General features: G+C 37.8%; 1 protein-coding gene across 1 annotated transcript in view; it reads right to left on the bottom strand.

Annotated features, from left to right (window-relative positions):
* Window positions 1-221: 221 nt before the first annotated feature.
* Window positions 222-10924, bottom strand: part of LOC101852846 (radial spoke head 14 homolog) — a 21001-nt gene continuing 10298 nt past the window's right edge. Inside the window, exons 4-10 of the mRNA XM_005097207.3 lie at window positions 10010-10144; window positions 8029-8105; window positions 7524-7672; window positions 5263-5379; window positions 3365-3476; window positions 2639-2701; window positions 222-847 (exon numbers count right to left, since the gene is read on the bottom strand). Coding sequence (XP_005097264.1) covers window positions 764-847; window positions 2639-2701; window positions 3365-3476; window positions 5263-5379; window positions 7524-7672; window positions 8029-8105; window positions 10010-10144 — 737 coding nt within the window. The 3' untranslated portion in view covers window positions 222-763. The remainder of the gene's footprint in view (window positions 848-2638; window positions 2702-3364; window positions 3477-5262; window positions 5380-7523; window positions 7673-8028; window positions 8106-10009; window positions 10145-10924) is intronic.

Here is a 10924-nt window from a genome sequence, read left to right on the forward strand (position 1 = left end):
TATCAAAAATACAAGTCGAGATATTTGAGATTGAAGAAGGTGGGGTCGCCTGGTTTCAGAGGTAAAATTGGTGAGAAAATGGCCGCCAAAGTTTGGTGACTTCCAAAGCTTGAGAGTCCTTAGAAACTGCAAATTAAAATTTGTGTGCCTTAAACCAACATTTTTCAGTAAAATCCAAACAGAAATGTGTTTTTAAATAAACCTTAAAGGTGTTGAGTCAAAAAAACAAAAAATCGACAAAAACTGCCGAACAGACAGAAAAATACCAGTTTCTTTGATTTCATTATTTTGACTAGTGCCCGATTCCTCTATTATGCCTCACAAAAGATTTTGACAAAAAGATATAGTACTTTTGACACTTTGTGGACATAAGCAGCCTCTTGACACAAAATGTTCAAAAAGTGCAGTCTTTATAGAGAAAAAAGAATTAGAAAAGACAAAGTCAGCTTGTACTTGTAGTAATCAGTTATTGTATTCTGTAGTGAAAATGCAAAACAGTAGAACATTTCCAGATGACAATACCGGGTGTATACATTTTATTGTGCAAATATTTCCAAAATTGACCAACTTTCCCATGCAAGGATACTATTAAATTCAGAAAAGCATCAGATTTGATTGTTTAAGATAATTTCTCGTTGCTACAACGTACTTGAGCCGACATTTTTTTGCTTGGCTCATGTGCCTGTTCCTGGTTGGTCAAATTTCGGTGTTAGGCCTTGTTCACATGAGATTTATCCTTCATCAAACATAGAATTCCTTAAAACTAAGGTAGCCAGGTGATTACTTTGACTGCAATCTCAGCAGCCTTCCCCACTGCTGGTATGTGGTCTGTTTCATGTTTCCGAATCTGGAGAAAAAAAAAAAAGAAAGAAAAATTGAAACATCATGCATCGTTCACACTCCTATCAATGAAAAATTGTATGTAAACCTAGCAGAAATATCAGGTACTAGCAGCAGGAAGAAAACAAATCAACTGTATCCTCATCTTTATAAATATAATGGCTGAGGACCAAATATTTTGCATTTGAAATTGCCAATGCTTTATTAGTGTCACGACATGGTGGAACCAGGTGTTCATTAACTCTTGGCGTCCGCAATTTTTTTCACCGACTCTCCCAAAATTTTCCTTGGGGCCACCTATTACAATAGGGTACTTTATTCAAATAGATTCTGTTGCCATTTTTGTTCATTAAAAGTATATATATATTTGATACTACCGGAAGGGAAATTAAATAAGCTTATATCACAATAGATGGGTTCCATTTTGTGTTATTATGTAAGAGCAGCTACGAAATACAGGGGGGATAATAACTTTAAAAAATAATGAAATTGGCTAGTTTTATGAGTTTTATCCAGCTTGCTGTCACCATTACCCATGAAATAGAGACTGATACTCAATAGAAATGTTTATATATATGAAAATCACCTTTGTAGTAATACCAAACACGTAGGTATTCCAGCACAGATCTTGTTCAACAATTTGGAGTAATTGAAATACACGAAATGCTTGCCAGCCACAACCCAGTCTTCACTGACAGTAGACCTTGACCTGCAATCAGCTCCTAATTCTATCTTTGTAATATATCTACTACTGACAGATGCACAATCTTTGTTGACATTGCTAGCACTAGATCTAGGCTTTGGGGGCAGGTTAATAAATTATGGATGATTCACCTACTACCCTTGATAGAGTACGATGCCCACTCAAAATCTGGTCAAATTCATCCCTGATGTCAGTAGGGCCGATAGTCACTGCTATTTCTAATCAGTTGAAAATTACTATTGAAGTCTAAAGTCAGTATTGCTGACAATGTAATCATAATTTAATGTAAAATCCTCTATCAGTCATCTCGACCAGCGAAAATCTCTATGGGACTTTCGTTTAGCGTGAACAGTTTCCACAAGCCATGGTTGCCATTGTAAACAATCGGGTTTGCTATATTCTGATCGACACTGCAGACTAAAAAATTCAAGCAAAATTCTCTTTAAAAAGCCGACTAATAATGAAACTAGCAGTGAAGCGTCCGGTCTTGACACAAATACATTCACAAGTCACAAAATATTGCCGAAAGTAGCAGTAGAAATCGTTTAATAAAACCATATTATGAGAAATGATGACTGAGTCGTTCCTCCACGAAAACTGCGTTCGGGCGCAAGAGTTAACTGCCTACGGCTATGGAGTTATTGGTATCATCTAAAAGTGTGTTCACTCCTCTTATTTTTCATGAAAAAAAAATCTATCTGTCTTGAATAGAAGTCAATATACTGCAGGAGGTGCCATATGGGGGTTGCCTGGTGTCATAGGTAAAATGAGCAAGAAAATGACCTTCAAATTTTTGACTTCCAAAGCTTGAATGTCCTTCGAAATTTCAATTATTTTTTTTTGTTGTATCTTTGGTCAATGTTTTTTGTAATATTCACATATAACTGTGTTTTTGAAAGAACATAAAAGGTGTTGAGCCAATAAAACAAAAACACAAAAATTCTACAAAAAATAACAAATGGACAGAAAAATGTCTGTTTCTTCTACGATTTCATTATTTGTACTAGCACATGATGCATTACAATGCCACAAATATAGCACTGTGCTATAGGAGTTCTAAACTTCAACAATACCAATGAAAACAATCAAACAAACCTTGTCAACATGTTTCAGCAGTTCTTGTCTACCCTCAGGGGCCTCAGAGAGACATGTCAGAGCCTGAAGAAAAAGCAGAATGAAAAAACAAATCCAAATGAAGGAAAAATGTGATCAGGCCCAACCTGCTATTAGCAAGCAAACAAACTTGAGCATGACAATATGCATAAGACCAATGGCAAAAGCTCAGAAAAGTTTGGAATGGGAAAATTATGTGATCAAGGAACCTGCAAAGTACACAGATTCCACCAATCCCCAAACCTAAAATGAAATTCAAACTTTATACAAATGACAAAAGTATAGCAGTGCAATCTTGTCGAAGTCAACTACATTTTTCAGGCTCATATAGCTCACCAAAATTGGATACCTATGCATTATTATGCAATTTTTGGTTACAACAGTGTCATACACAACATATCAAGACCAATTACTCACCCTAAGATAATGAACACCAAACACAAACATTTTTAAACTTCGTAAGAGGCTTCTCAAATGTGTCACATCTCTGTGGGTAACAATCTGAACTCAAAATAGTTTATGAGCCTAACAAACAAAATAAAAATATATTCAAGCAAACAGGAAAAAAATATGATGATTAATATAATTGATTCATTGGTCTTGGTCAGCCCTGTTATTATTCTATCAGGGTTTTGTTCACATCCTATTTCTTTTGGAATGACCTGTGCTTTCATTCATGATTCACTGAGAAAAAAAGAGTGCACACACCTTGATGGCATTGAGCCTGACTTCGCTGTTGACGTCATCCACCAGGTCCACCAGAGGAGGAATAGAGACGGCGTGGATTGCTGTATATTTGCCCTTAGTGGTGATGGTGATTCTGAGAAGATAGACAGTGATAGGCTATAGATTATTAGTGTCATGATGCGATGGATTCAGGAACTAGTTAATTTTTGGGTATGTGGAGTTATTGGTATCATCTTAAAGCTTGTTCATTTGCCTTGCTTTCGATTAAAAAAAACACCCATCTATCTAGAATAGAAGTCACACTATTTGCGATTGAAGTAGGTGGGGGTCACCTGGTTTCAGAGGTAAAACAGTTACAATAACAAACAACAAACATTAAATTGAAACTGCCGTTAGCTAAATGAGACCAAACTGACCACAAGCTAAATCGGAAAGATTGTTGTGATTTTTAAAAAGTGTTGCTCGATCAGAGTTTTAGCCTATACCACTGACATCTCGATCATTTCATTTGATCATTCTTTCGCCAAGTAAAGGTGTGCAAATTATCACAAATTTTAGTTTTAGTCTTGTAAATGGTGTTAAACGTATTGTGCTCTATAGAAACAACTGGATCATTTAATAGGTTGGCTGAACTGACCCGGCCAGTCGTGGCCAATCAAGACTGACAGGGATACCAGCATCCCAGCAGAAAACTGAGATACCTGATAAAATAGAATAACTTCTCCCAATAACTTGATAAAATTTTAACAACACAAGCTAGAATCAAAACTCAAACTCTCAGTTTCTACATATCCAGTGAGAGAGAACCTATACCATTACTCCACTGATACCAGTGGGTTTTTTGTCTTACTGACATTTAATACAGAGAACATACAAATATAAACAGGGACTGTGATTTCACCTCTACAATCCAGTATTTTGGAGTTCAAGTTAAGCGTGCTTCACTGTATAAAGACAAAACTGTCCCAAACTAAACACAAAGTGGAAATAGAGAGAGAAAGAAAACTGCATCTCAAATACAGACATGATTTTAAAAAGCAGTCTCTACAATGTCCTCACGGAACTGCTTCTATAAAAAATATGTGATCAGGGACAGTTTACTTGATCTAAAAAATATGATAAATTATGGTACAAGAATGATATCTCCAAGTGAATAGGACGCTTCTTGAATAATTCAAATTTGACAAGCCAAACATAAAAAGTAAGTGTAAAGATCTGTAATTTTTTTTTCCAGCTTTAATTTTACAATGTGACAGAAAGAAAATGACCTCTATGGAGTCCATCATTCCAAATGAGTGTTTGCTTTAAAAAAGCTAGCAGATCAGGAGATCAATGAATAAATTTAATGGGCTTATTGATTATGAAGAATTTGCAAACACTATATATATATTCCAAGAAGGATGGGCGGAGGTGGGGGGAGAGGAGGGGGGGAGTAGTGTGGTTCCTGACCAAGGTTAAAACCATGCCTTTGTCAAATGCCCACTCACATCTCACCACAGAAGCTGTTGCTGGGCTTGCCTGCAAGCTCATTACCTTTTACTTTACTCTGATGCATACAGAATGTCCAAGCATTGAAGTAAGCAAAGTTACACGTTAAGCAAAATTCAAATTAGATAAATTCGACATTAGTGGGTTCGGTTATAATCTTTCTACTTCCTCTTTTTCTCCTCTTCACTTTCTTACCCTGAACTTCATCTCTACTTTACATTCTACCTGCATTTGTGGAGTAGCAGTTAGACACATCTTCATTCCATGTAGAAGAAGCAAATATGATTCCTAGGTCAGGAAACTTTTTAATCCTGAAGCTCTGCCAGGAGCTTAAAACACCTGCAATTACTTTACATCCTAGAGATGGGAAAATTGTGTAAAAAAAAACTCCTGAACTACAAAAGCCTGCGTCATCAACAAGAACTGCTCACGTCATGATAGCTCCAGCAGAATTTGCTCTCACTTCCATTGTTGGGTCCTTGAGCATGTCTCTGAGAAGAGGAAGAGCACCACATGCAACGGCACGGTCCTTTCCAGCCAGTGGCACACTGAAAGTCACAACAACAACAAAAACACGTTTGAATAGTGACACTCCTGGTCAAAATCAGTCATATGAAGGAAATTTCAAAATTTAGTAAACATAATTTCAAAAAACTATCACCATTTCACTACAGTTTGGGGAAAAAATGAAGTAAATAAGACAATATTTGATGAAAATATGGAACTTTTAAGAATGCAATTATCTCAATTTCACCAAAGCCACACACTCGGAAGTCTGCAAATCGGCTTACATGCCGTGTTTACGCTTCCTAATTATAAAGTTTGCAATAGCACTATAAACACACGAGCACACACACACATACACATACACACACACATGCACACACAAATACACACATATACACGCACATACACACACACATACATAAATATACACACACAAATGCACATAGACTGCCTCGGTGGCCTCTTGGTAAGGAGTCCACCTTGGGAGATCTAGAGGAAGATCAATCTTTAAAAAAAACCCCACTAAACACAATAAAAACGAACTTTGAAAGTCAACCGAAGTGTAAAACTGAAAGATCAACAGCCCATAACTGAGCTAGCAGGGCATGCTTACACAGTCAGAAGTTTACGTAAACAAGCTTGAAGTGGGGCTATGGGTTACCGTTCTTATCCCATATAACCAATCGATATCAGAGCCCTCAGTCGTTCATAGTGACGCTAAGTTGTTTATATTTCAAACCACTCACACTCAAAAAGGGGTCTAAATCTAAAAATAGGGGCGAATGAAGGATGTTGAAGTAATGAGGCCATGAGGTAATGGTTCTATAAATAATCTCACACCTACACACTAGCAGGTCAAAAATGTTCGAAAGGGTTTGAGGTCCAAATTTCTTTATCTTGTCACCCAAGCTCACAACAAACCACACACACACCTCCAAAATAAATCAAAATAAAATATTTATAGTCGATTGTAATTGTTTATTTTTCATCTTATATGAAGCAGAAGGCATTAAACTTTCAATGGATCCACAAAAAAAATTCATGGAAAGTCACTTTTTAACCTTTCCAACCTCGCAGCACCAAATAGCACATTGTGTCTTATGACTGGTTATGACCGGGGTGGACAGAATTATCATCTACGATATCGTTGTCGCCATGACAAAGCCTCGGATTTGGGAACTCTTACAGTTGAGATTAACACTTATCAACAACGCAGCACGCAGAGAGCGTAACACTTATCCCCAAGGATTAGAATACAGGTGCGGTACAAGCTATATCACACCGTCGCCAATTGGCATCCCGATGGAAAAACGGACAGCTTCTTACCGTCACCGATCGGCATCCCGAGGGTGCATAGCGTTAAAACAAAAAATAGACTTTTTTAAAAACCCACTGTGGGTATCAACATAGATCTGCTTAAAGAAAAAATCTTGCACATGACTGCATAGCTTGCATTTTGGTATCTCTGAGTTTTAGTAAGTGAAATTATGCCCTTAATAAATAAAAACATTTAAGCCTGACAAAGCAAGGATTTCATTGTTTTACGTGCCACATACCCTGTTACCTGAGTAATTGGGTAAAGATTTGGAGTAGATACAGACATCACTACATCACCAGCCCCCCCCCCCCCCCCCCCCCCCCCCCCTCAAAAAGAAGAAAATCCCTTATCCATTTCATACACATCTGCACACACTCACAAAGACATCAATGTGTTCACATCAACATAAGCTTGCCGGACGACAGTCTCCATAATATAAGGAGCTGTTTGCTGAGGATTAATGCAGGTTCTCGAAGTGATTTTTTTGCGTGTGTTTCTTTGAATCAGTCTGTGAGAAGCAATGAAAATGTAAGAGAGTCACTATTAAGCCTGTAGTTAGAGAGGCTGTCCCTGGTCAAGGGTAAAGTCCTACTCTTTTCAAACGCCAACTTGCCTCTCAGTGTAGCTGTTTTGCCAGTTTGCCAACATTCACATTATCTTTGGCTCTAGCATGATGAAGGCAAAATGTCCAAGCAACATTCCACATTGAATTCAATTTGATGCCAAGATGCTATCAATCTCCTTTCACCAGTATACCCGTGGAATCTGTTACAAAAGCAGCATCGCTAAACTTTCTCTGATTGTTAAGTAATGTTACAATAAACAACAAAAATACCACGTTTTATACAAATAAATAATAAAACAGACCTGAGATCCATTATATCCCTGGCAGCTTTGGCACGAATAACAGGAAGTTCATGCTTCAGAAGACTGGTGAAAGCTTCCATTGCGCTGGCATCAAGAGCACTTTGCGTGTCAACTCGCATGCAAAAGTGAAGGGTGTCAAGAATGAGTTCCTGGAATAAAAATTTTTTTTATATCACACTATTCTCAGAGCTTGAAAACATGATGCAAGAAATTACCTAAAAGTCGTAATAACAAAATGCCCATAACATGATCAATGCTGTATTAAAATGCATTTTTGACAATATTATTGTACGCACACAAAAATTGATTGTTAGAAGACCATGCTGCTTCCAGGACATCCTGTAAAATTTCAAAGCTCCATAAAAAGTTTTTTTTAAAGGAGCAGAAAAAACAACTATGCACTTATAAAGTAAGAGGAATTAGTAGATCTAGGCCTATTTATAAAATCAACATGTAGATCATCAGTTTCTCTAGTCCAACTCCACTTAAGAAATATGATCTTTACCTTGATTTCATTCAGTTCTGTCTGCAACTTCTTCACCAGAACTTGAACAAACTGAGCTTGCACAATGCCCTCAGCGCCTGCAGCAAATTATGTCACCGTTTTTCACATTTTAGTACATGGAATAGGAAAGACTTGAAACAAGCAAAACATTGAGAGTACAAGACCTTTGGTGGGGATATCATATTGCTTTGCTCTTTTTAATGACTCAGACTTCGACAAAATACTACATCCATTTTCGAGGTTATACATGTATTACGAGCTAGTTGAACGATAATGAGAAAACTCACTTCAATCCTAGTACTAGTACAGAAAAAAAAAGGTCCAAAAGTCTATGAGTGGTCCTTTTGTCACAGTACAAGACCTTGAATAGGACAGAGTCAGGAGGAGGGAGATTCAAATCATGACAACCCGCACCAGAGATCAGCATGACATTTTGAACTGATGGTGGGCACGAAAAGCCTACATTATACAGTAGTCTCTTCCTAAGACCCCTGTGCTCGGGAGCAAGGAGAATGCAGGGTCTTAGGCAAATGGGACCTTAGCCGACACATTAAGGGAATAATCTATGATGACCCATGTTAAGGCTCATAACCGGTAGAATGGTCTCCCTTCACTCTAAAATGAACTGACGTGACCCCTGGGCGGGTCTATGACTGGCGGGCAAAGAGTGGTCAACCTTGATGACCAATCACAGTCGAGGCATGAGGCATGCTATTTTCACTTATTATCCTATTGTGAGTCTCAAGATCTACGCTTAACCAGTTGCCCCTCCCCTTTACCTGCCCAAAATTGACAGCTTTCCATCTTTTACCAAGTGCCCCCCACCTTTGTCATTACGCACCATTACGTTGTGACCACACCAATTAAAATTCAGTCCGTTTCCTAAAGTTGGGAGTAGAGAAAACTGCTGCACTGGTCTGGGAAGAGTTCACAGATAGATGTGATCCGGCCTGAAGTGAAGTGACGTAATTTAGGTGGAGAGCTCAGATGCGAGTGCAATGTGCGGGGAAAACAAACACATCTGTCAGTTCACACCTTGATGTGATCCCATCTCAGGCAAACATTGTACAGTTTCATTGTGACTAACAATGCATTTGAACACATTCATGAGAGTGGCTGATCTTTGACTCGACGGGCAGTTCAATGACCTCAACTTTTCACTCTTGGTTGATCGGCTGTGCCCGCCCGGGTTTTGGTTGCGTAAATTATGATTTGAAAAGCGGGATCTTAGCCGAGAGTAGACCTTCAGAGAGAATCAGAGCAGGATCTTAGGAGTGACTTTTGTATAGAAAAAATTATGTTTTCTCAAAACAGCGGGATCTTACGCGAACAGGGATTGTAAGCGGTAGGATCTTAGGCGGAAAATAAGCATAAAAATTAAACAATGCATAAAATTTAAATTTTAGTAAACTTAAACAGGCCTCGTTTCTGATAGAACATCTATCCAATACAACAGAACCACATTGAAAAATTCAAATTTCTAGAATGACTTCTGAACTGAAATGACCAAGTTTGTTTCTTCCATTACTCAAGTGTTCTTCAAGCATGGGACTGTATGAATCTCGATCTCCAGATATTGCATTCTCGAGAATAGCAGTAACTACAATCTCTTAGCATGAAGATTTGCTTCCACCGTCACCCTGCTATACTATAATTTAGAATTACAGGGTCTTTGAACACACTAGGCAGAGTAGACCTTAGAAAAGGGCATGCCAGATATTTTTGCCTCAAGGGACCATGAATTTAATCTGATAAGATTGACATTTTGTTACGAGATGGTAAACTCCAAAAGCAGAGATGGAGGTAAAGTCAGTTAACTCTTAGTGGGGGAATTAAGAAGTAAGCTAATTCTTTTTACTGTTCGATAAAAAAATTTTTTATCAAGAGATAAGAAATTATTTTTTCAGACGACGCTCTTGGGGTAAAAAAGTCGACATTGCCAGAGAAGGGTGGATAGATAAGCACAATCATCAAGTCTTACCTGGGGGTGTCTCAGAAATTCTCATGACACAGAGGTGAGCATTCTTTCTGGCAATGTCCTCCGAGTCATCAAAAAGTCGAGCGACTGGATAAATGGTTTCATTCTCGAGGAAAGAATCTCTACCAAGTGCATGACCTGTCTCACAAATAAAATGAATAAAAACATATAAGTTTAGGTCTACAATCTACTGGTTATTAAAGGGGGGGGGGGAAGAGAAAAGAGGGCTGAGAATGTTAGAATAAAAAACTAGAAAGCCGAAAAGAAACAGCAGTTTTGCAGAATCACTATGCCTTTTGTGACAAGGATGACAATATAATGACTGTAAACTTGTACTTATAACTGTCAGCTCATTTTAGGCAAATGAATTGAATTCAAAACTCCTCATTGCAACATATAATATCATAATCTAATAAAATATAAAGTAACAGGTAAGTAGACGTTAATGCCCTTATGGATACAATTCAGATTATTTAGGAGGCTGACTGTTTCAACAGCCTCGAATGTGTGTGTGTGTGTGTGTGTGTGTGTGTGTGTGTGTGTGTATGTCTGTGTGTATGTCTGAGTGTGTGTGTGTGTATGTGTGTGTGTGTGAGAGTGTGTATGTATGTGTGTGTGTATGTCTATGTGTATATGTGTGTGTATGCCTGTGTGTATGTATATGTGTGTGTACATTCATAAAAACTGACATTGTTATTGTGTCTGTATTTGTATTTGTCCAGTGTGTATGTGTGTGTATGTATGCGTAAGTGTACTTTCATAAACTCTGACCTCTGTTGTTGTGTCTGTGTTTATATTTGTCCATTGGTGAAGTATGTGTATGTGTGTGTATGTGTGTGTGTGTGTGTATGTCTGTATGTCTGTGTGTATGTATATGTGTTTGTACATTCATAAAATCTCACATTGTTATTATGTTGT

Source organism: Aplysia californica, unplaced genomic scaffold (genome assembly GCF_000002075.1).
Source record: "Aplysia californica isolate F4 #8 unplaced genomic scaffold, AplCal3.0 scaffold00149, whole genome shotgun sequence".
In the NCBI taxonomy this organism is placed as follows: Eukaryota; Metazoa; Mollusca; class Gastropoda; order Aplysiida; family Aplysiidae; genus Aplysia; species Aplysia californica.